Genomic DNA, 17,938 nt, shown 5'->3' with positions numbered 1-17,938 from the left:
CCTCCACCGAGGTTCTGAAGATGCTTGAAACTTTGGCAAAACGGGTAGACTCAACCGAGAAGAGGGTCGAAACGTACAACTCTCGGATGGATCAAATCCCGGGGGCTCCGCCTTTACTGAAGGGGCCGGATTCAAAGAGGTACATCCAAAGGCCTTTTCCTCCGAGTGCAGCTCCGAAATTAATCCCAAAGAGGTTCAAAATGTCGGATATCCAGAAATATGTCGTCACAACGGACCCGCACGAGCATGTGACCTTATACACCTGTGCTATAAAAGGCAATGATATGGAGGAAGATGAAATTGAGTCAGTGTTGTTGAAAAAGTTTGGGGAGACTTTGTCAAAAGGAGCATTAACGTGGTACGATCATCTGCCCGAGCATTCGATCACTTCTTTCGAAATGCTCGCCGATGCCTTCGTAAAAGCTCACGCCGGTGCAAAAAAGGTGCAGGCGCGCTAGGCGGACATCTTCCGTATAGCCCAAAGTGACGATGAGTTGCTCCGTGAATTTGTCAACCGGTTCCAAAGGGAACGAATGGAGCTCCCTCCGGTTCCCGAAGAATGGGTCGCACAAGCGTTCACGAAGGGGCTCAATGTTTGGAGCTCGACGGCTTCGTTCAAATTGAAGGAGAGCCTGCTGGAGTACGAGGCTGTGACATGGGCTGATGTCCATAACAGATACGAGTCAAAGATTCGGGTGGAGGATGATCAATTCGAGCTTCCCCCGGGACCAATTAATATGAACAAAAATTTTGAGAGACCAAGGGAAGGTTACGAAACGAAGGCCGAATCGTGGAGGGAAAAGTATCGGCCATACTCCCATTCGGAGAAGCCAAGCTTCAGGTCAGAGAAATCGAGGGATAGCCCAAGCCATTTCTCCGATCGGGGTATTAAACGGGTTGAGCGTCTGTCGAACAGTCGGGGTCTCTCATTCAGGAGCGATGTCGGAAGCTCTGCCGGCAACAAGGACTTGCCAAAGATATCGGAGTACAACTTCAACGTTAGTATCTCGGGCCTCGTCTCAGCTATTGGCCGTGTCCCGGATGTAAGATGGCCAAGACCTCTGAGGTCGGATCCGGGCTAGCGGGACCCGAGCATGATCTGCGAATACCACGGAACCCATGGTCACAGGACCGAGGATTGTGCCAGCTAAGTGAAGAGGTAGCCCGGTTACTGAAGAATGGTCATCTCCGAGAATTGCTTAGTGAATGAGCCAAAAGTCACTACAAGGAAAGGGAGACTCAAAAAAGGGCCGAGCCAGTAGAACCCCAACACATAATCAACATGATAATTGGGGGCACAGATACCCCACGAGGGCCGGCGATGAAACGATCCAGGCTCTCTGCTATGCGTGAAAAGCGTAGCCGGGATCATGTACCCGAGGATTCCATCTCTTTTAGCAATGAGGACGCAGAAGGCATCATTCAACCACACAATGATGCATTGGTAATTTCTATTCTTATCTTTAAAACTCAGATTAAACGTATTTTGATTAACCCAGGTAGCACGGCCTACATCATCCGGTGGAGAGTGGTCGAACAGCTAGGGCTGCTCGACCAGATAGTACCAGTAGCCCGGGTACTCAGCGGGTTCAACATGGCGAGCGAAACCACAAAGGGGGAGATCTCGTTGCCAGTGAACATCGATGGCACTATCCAGCAAATGGTGTTCTATGTAATAGAGGGGGACATGAAGTACAATGCATTGCTGGGTAGACCTTGGATACATAGCATGAGGGTCGTGCCCTCAACATTACACCAGCTGCTGAAATTTCCGACCTCGGAGAGAATAAAAACAATCTGAGGTGAACAACCCGCTGCAAGGGAGATGTTCGCGGTAGATGAGGCAACACCTCAGCCCGAAAAATCAAATCACAGCGAAGAGGATCCAACCGGAGGACCGAACACCAAATAGAAATCAAAGCACCCGGGAGCGGACCCGGAGTATGAAGAGGGTGATTTCGACGTGCCCAGATCGTTCGTTATGCCGGACGACTCGGACGCAACCAAATCGACAGTGGAAGAGCTGGGACAGATAATCTTGTTCGAGTACCTACCGGACAGAAAGGTATACCTGGGCACGGGGTTGACCCCGGAGCTCAGGAACAAGTTAATTGAATTTCTTCGAGCTAACACAGATTGCTTCGCGTGGTCCCATATAGATATGACAGGTATATCACCGGAAGTAGCAGCTCACAAGCTCAGCTTAGACGAGAAGTTTTCCTTGGTGAAGCAGAAGAGAAGTCCCATGGCGGAAGCTAAACACGTCTTCGTAAAAGACGAGGTAACAAAGCTTTTAAGAATAGGTTCTATCCGGGAAGTAAAGTACCCGAACTGGCTAGCTAACGTGGTAGTGGTGCCCAAAAAAGGTAATAAATTTCGAATGTGTGTCGATTACAAAAATTTAAATAAAGCATGCCCGAAGGATTCTTTTCCGTTGCCTCACATCGATAGAATGATCGATGCGACGGCCGGGCATGAGATGTTAAGTTTTCTCGATGCCTACTCCGGATATAACCAAATCCAGATGCACCCGGAGGATCAAGAGAAAACGTCCTTCATTACCCGATATGGGACTTACTGTTATAATGTCATGCCTTTTGGCCTAAAAAATGCCGGTGCAACTTACCAACGCCTAGTTAATGGGATGTTCGAAGAACAAATAGGAAAAACAGTAGAAGTTTATATTGACGACATGGTTGTTAAGTCCCTGGAAACAAAGGACCATTTAAAGCATTTGCAGGAAACCTTCGATGTGCTCCGCAAGTATAACATGAAGCTCAACCCGAAAAAATGCGCCTTCGGTGTCCGGTCCGGTAAATTTTTAGGTTTCATGGTGTCAAACCGGGGTATTGAAATCAACCCGGACAAAATCAAGGCCATCGAGGATATCGAAGTAGTGAACAACGTCAAAGGAGTGCAGAGGCTCACCGGAAGGATAGCGGCGCTAAGTCGTTTCATATCAAGGTCTTCCAACAAGAGCCACCGCTTCTTCTCCTTACTGAGGAAGAAGAACGATTTCGTTTGGACACCGGAGTGTCAAAAGGATTTACAAGAATTAAAAGGATACCTGTCCAGCACACCGCTGCTGCACACTCCAGAAACGGACGAGCGGCTTTTTCTCTACCTTGCTGTATCCGAGATAGCGGTAAGTGGCGTTTTGGTCCAGGAAGAATCAGGTACACAGTTCCCTATTTATTATGTAAGTAGAACTTTGGGGGACGCGGAGACCCGTTATCCCCATTTGGAAAAATTGGCGTTGGCATTGGTGAGTGCTTCTAGAAAGCTCAAGCCCTACTTTCAATGCCATCCGATATGTGTAGTAACTACTTATCCCCTGAAAAATATCATGCACAAACCGGAACTATCGGGTAGACTCACTAAATTGGCCGTAGAAATTAGCGGGTATGATATTGAATACAAACCTAAAACGGCCATCAAGTTCCAGATCTTGGCCGATTTTGTGGCAGATTTCGCCCCGGCTATGGTCCCCGAGGTTGAGAAAGAGCTTTTGTTAACCTCGGGAGAAGTCTCGGGTATTTGGTCACTATACACGGACGGAGCCTCGAACCTCAAAAGTTCCGGGCTAGGAATCGTCCTTAGAACCCCGGCTGGGGAGGCCATTCGACAATCTATTAGAACTGTAAAATTGACTAACAACGAAGCCGAGTATGAGGCTATGATTGCAGGTTTGGAACTATCCCGAAGTATGGGGGCCGAGATCATCGAGGCAAAGTGCGACTCGCTCTTAGTCGTAAATCAGGTGAACGGTGTCTTCGAGGTCAAGGACGAACAGATGTAGAGGTATCTTGAAAACATCCAGGTGATAATACATCGATTTAAAGAATGGACTATACAGCACATACCGAGGGAGCAGAACAGCGAAGCCGATGCACTAGCAAATTTGGGATCCTCGGTCGAAGGGGAAGAAATCAACCCCGGTACTACGGTGCGCTTGTTGAACACGGCGATAGAAAACGGACATGCCAAAATTATCACAATGGGTTTAAATTGGGATTGGCGCAACAAATACATCGACTACTTGCGTGATGGAAAGATCCCGAACGACCCAAAGGAATCACGGTTGTTGAGGACCAGAGCAGCGCGTTTCTGCTTGGTAGACGACCAATTGTATCGATGGTCTTTCTTCGGACCCCTGGCCAAGTGTTTGGGTCCCGGAGAGACGGAGTATGTGATGAGAGAGGTGCACGAAGGAACCTACGGCAATCACTCCAGTGCCGATGCTCTGGTCCGAAAGATTGGCAGGGCCGGTTATTATTGGAACCGGATGGAGGAAGATTTAAAGGATTTCGTCCGTAAATGCGACGGGTGTCAGAGACATGCTCCGATGATTCATCAGCCCGGGGAGTTGTTGCATTCGGTGGTGTCACCCTGGCCTTTCATGAAGTGGGGAATAGACATCGTCGGTCCATTACCATGGGCACCAGGTAAAGCCCGTTTTATCTTGTTCATGACTGATTATTTCTCCAAATGGGTTGAAGCGCAGGCCTTTGAAAAAATCAGAGAAAAGGAAGTCATTGACTTCATATGGGATCACATCATCTGTCGTTTCGGCATCCCCGCTGAGATAGCTTGTGATAACGGGCCCCAGTTCGTGGATGGCAAAGTCAACAAATTCCTCGAAGGGTTGAAGATCAAGAAAATTGTATCAGCTCCGTATCACCTGTGTGCGAACGGACAAGCAGAATCCACGAACAAGACAATAATCCAAAATCTGAGAAAAAGACTTGAAGCATCAAAGCATCATTGGAGAGAAATATTACCGGAGGTATTATGGGCTTACAGAACCACATCGAAATCAAGAACGAAGGAAACTCCTTTCTCGTTGGTCTACGGGGCTGAATCCCTTATTCCCGTGGAAGTCGGAGAACCGACCCTCAGGTTCCGATATACAACCGAGGAGTCAAACGAGGAGGCCATGGCCGTAAGACTCGATCTCACGGATGAACTTCGCGAAAATGCGTTGGTCCGTATTGCAGCCCAGAAACAGAGGGTGGAAAGGTACTACAATCGGAGAACCAATTTCCGTCATTTCCAAGTTGGTGACTTGGTGCTTCGAAAAGTTACCTTGCACACCAAGAATCCCAATGAAGGAAAACTGGGTCCGAACTGGGAAGGTCCGTATAAGATAACCGGGATAACGGGCAAAGGATCATACCAGTTGGAATCCATGGACGGGCAACGGTTGCTTAATAACTGGAATGTGGCTCATCTGAAAAGATACTATAGCTAAGGTATGGACTCCCCGTGTTCTTATTAACTCTTCTCTTTTGCAGGAAATCGAGAACCGGATAGAGTTAAAGTTTAGGCCTGAAAACACGTGTTGCACTCTTTTCCTTAGCACGGTTTTGTCCCAAAATGGGTTTTCCGGCAAGATTTTTAATGAGGCAACAAGTACAATGTGTTACTCGATGAAGATAGGTGACCGACACCCTGAAACTCGAGTTCGCACCCTCTGCGTGGGGACTTGATAGCACTCACCCGACCTCGCAGCTCAGATAAGCGCTAGGGGAATACTATGCCCACATCGAAGTTTACGCCGGTCAAGGAAGACGGAGAAACTCAATACTCGCCACGGCAAAATCAAAACCGGACCTTTTGTATTAGGTTCGGATGTAAGAGCCAAACGATCAAAATGAATCGTGTCCATTTAGTACTTGCTACGGCAAAAGCAGAAGGAAACGAAATCCTCATGTATACAAACACTTTGCAATGCAAAATTATCGAAAGTTTGGATAATATTCTCGAAATGTCTTTCTGGTAAAGCACCTTACCCCGAGGATTACTGCCGTATTTCGGCACTACTTCATTCATATACCCGATACCGGGCGCTACGGTCGAAATTCGACAAAGGCAACAAGGTCATAGTGAACCGAGCCAAAATTGTTAACTCCACAAACAGGGACTTTTACATCAAAATCCAGCTAAGGCTGAGATTCAGGTGTCCGAAAAATACCGGCCTTAAAAGGTAAAAATAGCCAAAGAATACCGGCCCCAAAAGGTAAAAATAGCCAAAAAATTCCGGCTCTGAAAAATGCCCGACGTGATTCGGAGACGTCCGGATTTACAAAGCATTCAATAAATCTCACGGGCAGTAAAATCCCCGAACAATGCAAAAATGACTACGAGTTCGCTTGTCCGTAAAACGGACCAACGATTCAGGGAAAAATAATAGCAAACATTCAAACGAAGAAACAAGAAAGATGCATTTCCCATTTATACAAATTTATACAAAGAATGTTTTACATCAAAACCAAAGTCCTACAGAAGCAAAAAATAAAAGGTTAAGTACAGGCCCTAATCTATCCGGAATGTTCGGACATTGTCCGCTCAGAGTCGTCGGAGTCAGAACCGAAGGCACTCTTAGCCTCTTCCTCGATCCTTTTAGCCTCGAGAATGAGGGCCGGAAGATCCGTTAAGCCATGCTCGGCTTGCTCGAAAGTGATCCTCCGAGATTTCCATTTCTCGTACTCAGCAACAATAGTAGTCTGAGCCTCGACGGCCTCCACACTTTTCAGAGCTTCATCCAAATCGGCCTCGGCCTCGGCCTGGGCTAACTTTGCCGCCAGAACATCCCGAGCCTCTCTAAGAACATTTTGCATTTGGATGGCCGACTCCAGCTCGGCCTTGAGAGCGTCATTGGCATCGACCGTCTCCTTAAGCTCGGTTTTCAAATTGTCACATATCTGGGCCCTCTTCTCCGCCTTCTCCTCGAGCACCCTCATACGCTCTCTGTCCCGGGCACTCTCAGATTCGAGCAGCCGATTCCTCTCAGCCAAGCTCGTAGCTTCAGATTTTACCGAATCCAGCTCCTCCCGGAGTTGAGAGAGGGTGGTTTCCAGCTCGTCGAGCCTCGAGGAAAGTTGAGCATTGTCTCGACTAAGGCCGATCTTGTCCGCTTCAAGACTCCGGTTGTACCCGACCATCTCAGCCAGCTCACCCTTTAACTAGCTATTTTCGGCCTTTGTTGCATCGAGCTCGGGCCGGAGGTTGGAAAGAACAACCGCTTGATTCAACTCATCCTCCTTCGCCAGCAGAAGGTGCAGATATTTTTCCGTTTCTCGGATTTGAGCATCCAGTTGGCCTTGAGGTCGTCCACCTCTTGCTGGTCACGGATGAAGGCTTCATTGACAAGCACCACACTCTGCAGATGAAGTCAAAAACTTGTATGAATAAGAGTAAAATCCACAGTTAAATTATGCAAAGACAGGTGATAAGCTTACCCGATTGCCCGCATGCATGCCCTTGTAGATGAGAGACTGCCAAGGGACCCCGTTCATCTTTCGCTTGTCCGAGTCCGAGACAAGGGGCCTCAAGTAGCTTGCCACACCCACCGAGCGAGAAAGAAAGCTGCAATCTTCAGGAACGGTGATCATAGCCGACCTTGTCCTCTTCGGTTCCACACTTAGAGCCGGAAAGATGCGCACCAAGCTGTCCCTGGCACCGGATTCGGTGGTCCGACTAGCTGCCCTCGTAGCTCGAGCGATCTGGAGGTGTCCAAAACCAGCAGCTTCGCCGGTTACAGGAGGAGTGCCCGAGAACATGTCCTCAAATTCATCCGACCTTGGAGCTGGAGTAGAGGAAATTGGATCAGCCTTAGTATCTTCAGCAAAGGCGGTGGCCCCGTAGTTGCCGCAGGATCATGCTCGGGGCGTCAGATGAACGTCAATGGGGACTTCGATCTCCGGGACCGTCTTAGTCCTTTGATCGGCTTCAGCGGCGGCCGCATCCCCGGGCCTTCTTGTCCTTTGGAGGGGAGTTTCTTCGGAAGAAGTTTCACCTGAAATGTCGACGAATCAATCGACCTTAAAGGAGCCGGGGAAAAAATTTCTTTCGCACCTGTGTGTGAAACCGGAACCAAAAGTCCTTCACCAGCAGAAGGAAGGGGTGGAACGGCGACAGCCTCCTCCGGGATCGAAGCCACGGTAGAATCGGCATCGACTCTCCGAATAATAATACCGGGCTCTGTTTCATCCCGTAAGGTTCGAGTGACGCTCCTCGCCCTCTTCTTCGACTTTTTTCCTCTGTCCGAAGGCCTCTTTCTTTTGGTAGCAGCAGCAGCAGCGAGGATACGAGATGCACCCGCCGAATCAAACTCGGCTGCCGACGTTGTGGGTTCGGCTACCGACTCCGGCCCGGGATCCACCGAGCCCTTGGGCAAATCTGAAAATCAAAGATACAATGAATACGGGTAGTAGAAGATGCAATGAACACGGGTGAAAAGCAAGGTATTACCGTGGTTCTGGGTGACCCATCGGCCGCGTGACAGGTAGCCCCACGTCCGGTCGTCATGGACATATTGGCTAAGGAGTGCAGTGACCCATTAGCTCAGGTTCCGGACGACCGGAGGAATATATCCATTGGCTGATATGAATAAGAAAAACGGTGAGAAAGTGGGATCAAAATTTGACGAAACGCACAAAAGCAATTACTTAAGGGTTCAGACTTACGCTTGTTTTTCCACTTCTCCGGAAAGGGCATGTAATTATCCGGAATGATGTCCGCGGTCCTCACCCGGACATATCGCTCCAACCAGTCCCTGTCTCTGTCTTCATCCATTTTCGAGAAAAATGGATTTCGGCTACGCTTTGCGAGCTTTATCACGCCGCCCCGGAACAACCTCGGGGAATATAAGCATATCAAGTGGGCCAGTATAAGCTCTTTCCCGGCATTATTGGCCAACAACCGGAGGCATGCTACGACCCTCCAAACGATCGGACCAATCTGTGCCAAGGTCACGTCATAGGTCCGGCACATGTCCAGGATGACCGGATCTACCAAAGGGTCGAGCTTGAGAGTGAAAGGGTAAGTATACAAATACAAAAAACCTTCCCGGTGGTCAGTGACCGACTCGTCGAGCCTGGGGGAAAAAACTTGGACCGAACGATTATTCCACCCGCAGTCAGCCCGGACTATATCGAGTTTCTCCTCAGTGATGGATGAGGGGTATTGTCTCACATCATACCCCCTATCGGACACCGAAGAAGGTTTTTCGACCTCAAGATCTTTGTTGAAGTTGGGTTTAGCCGGTATAATGTCCGAGGTCGTGGGCTCGAAGGTGCTCTTTGTTTTAGTTGGAGATACGGGTTCGTTTCCTTGAGATGAAACCGAGAGAATATCATGGGAAATGGTTTCAGACATTTTAAAATATGAAAAGAAGAAGTTGAATGAATTCAGAAAGGAAGTTGAAAAAGAGCAAGGAAACAGACGGACCAAGAAATGACAGAGTAAGAAGTAGCAATACTCAAACAAGAAGCTGCAGCACACGAGAGCGACTAGTGAAGAAATGGGTAAGAATCGTTCCTTTTTTGCGTAAATATAAGCAGCAAATCAACAGGTAATGTGAGTTGTAAGACGAGAAGTGAAGAGCTTCAGAAGAGAGAAGATGAATATAAGAGTCTGAAAATGTTTGGATGAAGAGGTGAAAGAACCTTATAGAGGCATGGGACTGTGACGGTTACGATTCCCCAGCCAACCGGGGAGCGCCACGTGTCCCATCATTAATGAGGAATGACTTGAGGCGACGTGCGTTGCGGTGGTTATCAGAGTAGCCATCCGGAATAAGACACGTGGCCGATGAAAAGGGGGGCGTGACGCAACTGTTCCCGCCAAAATGAGAAGATGACAACGGATAAATGGAGTCGCCGATTTCTGGACTCATCCACTTCCCGTTACTCCGATAAATCTATGATCCGGGAAGTGTGAGGACTATCTGTATACGGTAAAAACCGGATATGCGTTAAACCTGGGATACAAGGAACCGGAGGAAGAAGGGGACAAGAACATGCATGAAGACTTTCGTTCTGAACCAGGGGAACGCTTAGACCGAAGCCAAGGAAGGGCATCATTTGGTCCGGATTCTTCATGGCCGAGTTGGTCGTGGCCGTTAGTTCGTTTATTTGTGGCCGTTGGTCCGGGGGATCCGTTGCGCATTTGCCACGCGTCGATAACGCCCTGCCATGCTCAACTGCCAACCGTACGGGTGTCAGATCGTACGGTCGACTTAACCCAACCTAATCCAACTCAGAGTTTTTCTTTATTATTTTTTATTTCTTATGTTGTATGAAGCCCATGGGGCAATAATATAAATAAGGGGCATTGTCCTCCTTTTGAAGGGTTGGCTCCTTCATAACAAGAACTCTTGTAATAAGCAAAATATATATAAAATCTCTCTCTCAAACATCTGATTCGGTCCATATTTGTTGTGATTATCTCTTACATTTCTTCAAATCAAGTAACACTCATATATTAACAAACATTCAAGTGCATAGCAGTCCACCGATCATTAGCTGCCTTCTCATATTATATTCATACATTTCTTTTCTCCATCAAATAGGTTCAAAGCATATCCACATATCCTATACCTCACCCACAAATTTAATTGATTATCCAAATTCGGGGTAAACAATAAGGCAGTCCAAAACTTTTACAAAATTCATCAATTTAAGTCACCAGAGTTCGATACTACACCGGCTTCTCTTTAAGAGAAAGTTGAAAAGTACGATGATAATGCATACAAATGTCGGTATTTCTTTCTCTTTTTTCTTTTCTTTTTTGTGCCTTAGCGTCTTTTGACGGATCCTAAATTGTAAAGAGGCTTGTTATATTACTCCATGTATGATTTATCCCAATTTATATAGCACCGCTTGACTAGGCACAAATTTTAACAAAGAAATGAATGTCTTTTAAAATTTGTGGTCTAAAACAACCTTAGAAATTTGTGTGGCTATAAATCTTTTCACTAAGGGTAAACAAAAAATTAATGTTAAATTATTTCGAATTATAGAAATGTGACATTCTTTTTTATACAAACTAAAAATAAAATTATAACACGTAAAAACGGAAGACAGTATTAGTTCTCGGACTTGCATTGTCTATCACATCTGCCGCCTTATTAATATCATTTTTCATTTTCTAATATTTGCTAGTCTAAAATACTTTTTATCAAATGGAGAAAAATAAATTTAATTTACTTTTGAGCTAAAGTCATTTCTCTTCATAACTGTCTTAATTTTTAATTTTATCACTACTCAAATCAACACTTTGATATTACTATAAATCTCGTGTTCCCAAAATTCTTATTGAAACACTTTCAAACTGCTAAAATTATTCTCAATCTCTTATTTTGAATTTTCACTCACTAACTAAACACGGAAAATATCTCAAAAAATAACTTATTTTTCCAAAATGAAGTCAGACCAAACGTAAGTTAACCAATTTAATTATGTCGGCTATAAGTCAACAACTTGTGAGACGTTGAGGAAATTTCAACTCTTATTTAGTTGTACGTAACTTGTGGTCCTTATTATTTGATATGACTAAAATGCTCGTCTACTTAGGTAAAAAAGGCTAACAATATTTTCTGTTATAAATTTGGGTTAAAAATACTCTTTTTGTCGTTAAAGTTTTCAAATATATCTCTATCTTAACGAAAATCTCTAAATCTCCCAAAATAATCTAATTTTATTTTTAAACCCGCTACATTTAAATCTGACCCAAATACGTAAAAAACCGATATGATACCAACTTATTCTCGAGTCCTACATTTGAAGCCACTTGGCACAGGAGCGGGTAACCTATATGGGTTTTTTATTTTGTTGGGTTAGGTTTAAATGAAGCGGGTTTAAAAATAAAATTAGGTTATGTTGGAGATTTCCGTTAAGACAGGGGTATATATGAAAACTTTAATGACGTGACAGATATTTTTTATCCAAATTTGTAATTGAGGATATTTTTAGCCTTTTTTCTAAAGTAGAGAGGTATTTTTGACCTTTTTCCCTTGTCCATATGTCATTGTCATCCTTAATGAAAGCTTATCTTTGTTGTATTATCTATCTTGTAATTTAATGCCAATTTTAACTTCTTTTGTTTTCCCGTCAATCTTCTCTAAAAATAAAGATAGAAAAACCATAAACATATATCTTTAATATATAATGGTGCTGTTTTCAACTTGAGCCTACTTTCACCATTATATCAAATACATGATACATACCTTTCACCAGCATAGTTATAGGGTAAAATCATCTATCAAAACTAAAGTGGATGAAAAGAAATAACCTACTATTCTTCTATTTATGCTATAATTTGAACTCTGATCTTCAATATTTACACCCTCTTGTTAATTACTATGTCACACTCTTGAATACATATATTTAATGTTCTCTCTTCTAGACAGTAGATTATTCCTATTATTACCATTCTTATATGGTCAAGCATTTCAATTAGATGCCTGAATTTATAATCTATGGATGTCATCTTCATGTACTGTTTCCCTCTTCTTCTTTTTTCTTTTGAATGTTCAATATCTTTAAGACTTTGAAGTTAGCAGTTAGATGTAGGCCAATGCCCTACATGTTGAACCTCTGTATTCATTTCAATTATCAAAAGGTCAAAAGTCAAAAAATTACAAAACACTCATGTAGTACCAATAATTGGTGAAGTGAATGGGATGTTTGCCTACTATAATAGTTTTTAAATTTAACTATAAAACGTTTAATGATCAGCTTATTTTCGCATGTCATAACAGATAATCTGTCTTTTTTTATCATTATTAATTTCATTTATTATGAAAAAGTTATCAGTAATTGTCTTTTATGTGATAGTGTATAGATCCTGTCAGACTGTGTGTATAAAAGTTAAACTCATACTTTATATACCACAGTTTTGGTTTCTCTATTCAAAAGCAAATTTGATATGCAATGGCTTGCTCCACAACATATCCTATGCTTTTTGTTCTTCTCATCTTTCCCCTGCATATTTTTGCACAAACTAAGTTTACTATACCATTGGGCAGCTCTCTCACAGCAAATCAAGAAACTACCCCTTGGCTTTCTCAGTCTGGAGATTTCGCATTCGGATTCAAGCAAATTCAACCTCAAAACCAGTTCTTTCTTTGCATATACTATGCCAAGATAAAAGACACCACCATAATCTGGTATGCAAATGATGGTTATCCAGTTCCGCGAGGCTCTATCGCGGAATTAAATCCACAAAATGGACTAATTCTCCGCGATCCTCAAGGGAAAATGATTTGGAGCACTAGTCCGATTATAGCTAGTAATGTTGCTTATGCTGTCATGAATAATACAGGAAACTTTGTTCTTGTTGGAAGTGAATCTTCAGTTTTATGGGAAAGTTTTCGATATCCAACTGATACCCTTCTGCCTACTCAAATACTAGAGATTGACGACAAGCTGGTTTCTCGAAAATCGGAGTCTTTGTCTGTTCCAGGTAGATTTTATCTTCGTATGTTGAGTAATGGGAATTTGGTGCTTGTTACTCAATCCAGGCCAACAAATTTCGATTATGATGCTGGGTATTACAACAGTCATACTTCTGATCCTGGAGACGAAGCCAATTCTGGTTATCGATTGATATTCGATGAGTTAGGTTCAGTTTACATATTAAAAAGAAACAATCACAGACTTTTGTTGACACCTCCCAATGTCCCTTCAATTTCAGAAAATTATCACAGGCTAAGTCTTGATTTTGATGGTGTTTTAACTCATTACTATCATCCCAAGAGTACTACCTCTACGGGGAACGAAAGGTGGAGTACTCTTTGGTCTTTGCCTGATAATATATGTCTAGCAATTCTTGGAGAAACTGGAAGTGGAGTTTGTGGGTACAACAATGTGTGCCACCTAGGCGAAAATCAAAGACCATATTGTGTGTGTCCAAAAGGGTATTCGTTGACCGATCCCAACAATAAGTACGGGAACTGTAAACCAAAATTTATTCCAAGTTGTGATGAATTTGGAAAGGGCAATCCTGAAGATTTGTATGATTTTGATGTGGTGACGGACGTTGATTGGCCATTATCAGATTTCGAGAGGATTTATCCTTCGGCAGAAGAAGAATGCAGGAAGGCGTGTTTAGAAGATTGTTTTTGTGCAGTTGCTATTTATAGAAGCAATAGTTGCTGGAAGAAGAAACTGCCATTGTCAAATGGGAGAGTAGATGCCACTTTGAATGTAAAAGCTTTCCTTAAAATAAGGAAAGTTTCAACATAAGAGCTTCTTAAATTAGATGAATGTGTGTCCAACTTGCAATTTTACACAATTCAATAGTTTGGATCTGAAATAATTAATGGACCAAATTGTAAAACAAACATTGATGTGCCAATAACATTTCAAGTTGAAGCTGAAATAATGAAATATTGCAAATCGTCCTAGTTCATTGTCAATAACAGAAGTGTTAAGCAGCTCTTTGAAAAGTAGCTTTATGAGATGCACAAAGCATAGAATTTAAAGAATTCATTGTTTGACCACATAAACATTTGGAAATGTAGAAGAAGTCTTTTACAGCATAACTTTGCAGTAGTTATGGCTTAAAGATCAATGGATCTTTTACATTTCTCTTTCTATGATTAAACTGGACAGGAAATGGAAATCATACATTTCAGGAAACATATTGCACTGAATATACAGATACAGAATTGACTTTGAGTACACAGGTTTTTTTTTTTTTTTGGTACATTGAGTACACAGGTTTTTTTGTTTTTTTGGGTACATTGAGTACACAGGTTATTGCTATACTCTTTAGGTGCAGACAAAAGTATAAGGGAAAACATGGTTGAGCTATACAAAATTGGTAAAGGAAAAAGGGTCTGTAGGAATTGATACTTCAACAGAACCTTCAAGCATTAATATGACTTTATTCATGCTAGGCCTTAATGCTGGAATTTCTTGAATACACCAAATAGCAACCATCAAGAACTTCTCAAACCTCTTGATATCTACTAATGCCTCTTCATCATCACCCACAAGTAGATGCAATTCGTTTCTTTTATAGCAATCAAAAGCCCACTCCACTAGTATAATTTCATTCTCATTTTCCACCTCCTGCTCATAATTTTTTCTGCAGCAAATCAACTCTAAGAGCAAGACCCCGAAGCTGTACACATCCACCTTCACATTTATAGGCACGTTTCTGAACCACTCTGGGGCTACATACCCTCTCGTTCCACGTATCCTAGTGGTTGTTCGAGTCTGTTTTTTTCTCAGAAGCTTGGCCATACCAAAATCAGCTATTTTTGCTGTCAAACTTTCATCCAAAAGCACATTTTGGGGTTTGATGTCACAATGTATAATTTGGGTGCTGCACTCTTCATGCAAATAGCAAAGTCCTTTGGCAGTGTCAATAGCAACTTGTACCCTTTTGGACCAGCTAAGCCTGGAATCTTTGAATAGCAAGTGTTCTATTGAGCCGGTTTTCATGTATTCATATACTAAAAGGCGGTGTTGGCCCTCATTGCAGAAGCCAAGGAGTTGGACCAAGTTCTTGTGATTAGTCCTGCTGATTGAATTCACTTCGGCTTCGAATCCTTCTTCTCCTTCTGTTACCATTTTGTTTAGTTTTTTGACAGCAACAACTTTCCCATTTTCGTCCTCAAGAACCGCTTTGTAAACTGTTGAGAAGGCCCCAGTTCCTAATTCTTCCTTGAATCCATTTGTAGCTTCTTCTAGCTCATTGTAGCTAAAACTTCTTAAGTTCACTCCTGGAACAACCGCAATCTTCTTTGGCTTTTTCCCTTTAAACTTAAAAACGCACTGAAGGGCGATTAAGTTCATGAAAATTGAACTGGCCAACAACACAGAACCAGAAATTACTAGAGTAGATTGATTTTTCTTTTTTTGCAAGTTGATGATCCCATTGTGGAGTTGTCTTTCCTTATTTTTATCAAAGCCTTCCCTCCAACTGTTGGATCTTTCCTCCCATTTGAAAGTGGATGCCTTTTCTTCCAACAAATGTTATCGTCACTGTAAATGGCAACAACACAAAAACAATCACTCAAACAATTTTGTTTGCACCAATCCTCAGAAACCTCCAGGTAAGACTCATAATCAGAGTCAGGCCAGTTAGTGTCGCTCATTTCTTGGAAAGTGAAAGCCTCGACTTCTCGCGATTCAAGGTTACAGTCTTGCTCAGAGAAATTTCTTCTGCAGCTGCCTAATTTGTCGTTCGGATCATTCAACATATATCCGAGTGGACAATCACATCTTGGCCTCCGGTCAATTCCCATTGAGCAAAGGCTGTTGAAACCACAGGCACCTCCTCCTCTATCTTGGCGGATAGCCTGACAGATGTTATCAGGAAGGTTATCCCAATTAGACCATTCCATCTGCATCCCGCTAGAAGTTTTCGGATAGGCATACTGCCTAAATACTCCATCATATTCAAGAATCGCTCGATAATACATTGATTGGCTTCCTGAGTTTGCCACATTGGAAAATATCGAATTTAACAGAGTTTCATTCTTGGCTTGAAGAAAAATATAGCCGGATTGGTTGAAGATCACCTGGTAACCACTGCCAACTGATGAGGTTTCCCAATATGAAGATATTACATGATCAACTGCTGGATAATTGAGCGTGTAAAGCATCAGATTTCCATCAGTTTGAAGTGTGAACTTGAACCTCCCACTCGATACATTCGTGTCAGAGAAGCTTGAAACAAGACTGCTATTTAGATGAAGTACTTGACCAGGCAAAATCGTATCGGTTGGCTCATTAAAACTCTGCCATGGAATGGCTGAGCTACTGGTTGCTAACACAGTTTCCATTGTCAAGCATGGCTCCGTAGGCCAATTCAGCAATAGCCGTGGGACGAGCCCATATCTCCCGACCATTTGGATGAGTGAGGACTAGTCTTCCATTTGTGGAGAGCTGAACCTTGGATCCATCTGGGGCAAGACTATTCCTATTGGCTGACCAAACTATGGTTTTCTCTGTGATTTTGTTGAACCATATGGCTAGTAAGAACCCTGATCCATTTCCAATTCTTTGGAAGCCAAAAGCGAATTCGCCAGATGGGGATGGCCAAAAGGTATTAACATCACTTGTAGTGAGTGATGAACCCAGACCAACATTTTGGTAAGATTGAGTAATGGCTGAAAGGGGAAACAATAAGAGACCAAGAAGAAACACAGCTACAAAATCCATTTAAGAAAGAGGCAAAGTTAATGGAAGTATTACACCTATAAGTTATAAATATAATGTTTCAAGTCTCTTGTAAATTACAACTGCAGTGTGGTCAATGACCTTGTTGGACACGGTCTCCTAAATCAAATGTTGAATTGGTCATTGACTACCATATTTTGGCATAGGTTCCATTATTACGTATTTATGGAATATAATTAAAATTTTCAATAATTATATTAAGTAGCTAAAATATTACATATTTACCTCATATAGCTACCATGTTTTTATCACTCATCTGATAACTTCCCACACCCCCTAAATTTAAGCCAACAAAAACGACTCTCTCCTATCCCCTAAATACACGCCATTATTCACAATATTCATTAATTTCCTCCAATTTCAAATCAGTTTTACACTTCTTCAACTTCCTTTTTTTTATCTCTAATTAACTACTCATTAATTTCACTCATGATTCAAATCTAATTCCCAAAAAAAGTAAGATTCTATAATGATTCGTCATTTTTCACCGTGTATTTAACCTATATTTTATGGATTTTTTTTTGTTTGAATCAGGAATGCAACTCAAAATTATTAATTATCAGTGTTTGTTCTTGGTTGTTTTTTCTTAGATTCAAGTGAAATAGCTAAGAAAGCTTCTACTCCGATGAGAAATACAAGTATAGAACCCGAAATTGAGATTCCTAATTTTTCTTAGGGAATTTCTCAACATGAAACTGCCATTGCAGGCTCTTATGCGGAGAATTGTTCAAAAAGAATTAATGATCCTAGGCATTCTAAGGATTATGTTGATTCGAAGAGTAAACAACAAGAAAAAGTGAAAAAAGTTTCTCAAATGGAGAAACAAAAGAAGAGAAAGGCTGGTGACAATGTTGTTAATGTTAAGGGCAAAAAAATTGCTAAAGACAAACATAATGTGGATGAGTATGATGATGAAGAGGTATATTTATTTTGTATTTTCACTATATTTAGTTCGTTTT

The 17,938-nt window shown here is 42.6% G+C and overlaps 1 protein-coding gene and 1 pseudogene across 1 annotated transcript; one reads left to right on the top strand and one right to left on the bottom strand.

Moving 5' to 3' along the window:
• The first annotated feature begins 12,716 nt into the window (after positions 1–12,716).
• On the top strand, positions 12,717–14,030 carry LOC132628394 (G-type lectin S-receptor-like serine/threonine-protein kinase LECRK2). Its single transcript, XM_060344176.1, has one exon. It carries the CDS (start codon positions 12,717–12,719, stop codon positions 14,028–14,030), a length of 1,314 nt encoding a protein of 437 aa, XP_060200159.1.
• Positions 14,031–14,268: 238 nt separating this feature from the next.
• On the bottom strand, positions 14,269–16,997 carry LOC132626264 (G-type lectin S-receptor-like serine/threonine-protein kinase LECRK3; annotated as a pseudogene).
• Positions 16,998–17,938: the final 941 nt, after the last annotated feature.

Source organism: Lycium barbarum, chromosome 2, assembly GCF_019175385.1.
Source record: "Lycium barbarum isolate Lr01 chromosome 2, ASM1917538v2, whole genome shotgun sequence".
Lineage (NCBI taxonomy): Eukaryota > Viridiplantae > Streptophyta > Magnoliopsida > Solanales > Solanaceae > Lycium > Lycium barbarum.
This window is presented reverse-complemented; position numbering and strand designations above follow the sequence as displayed.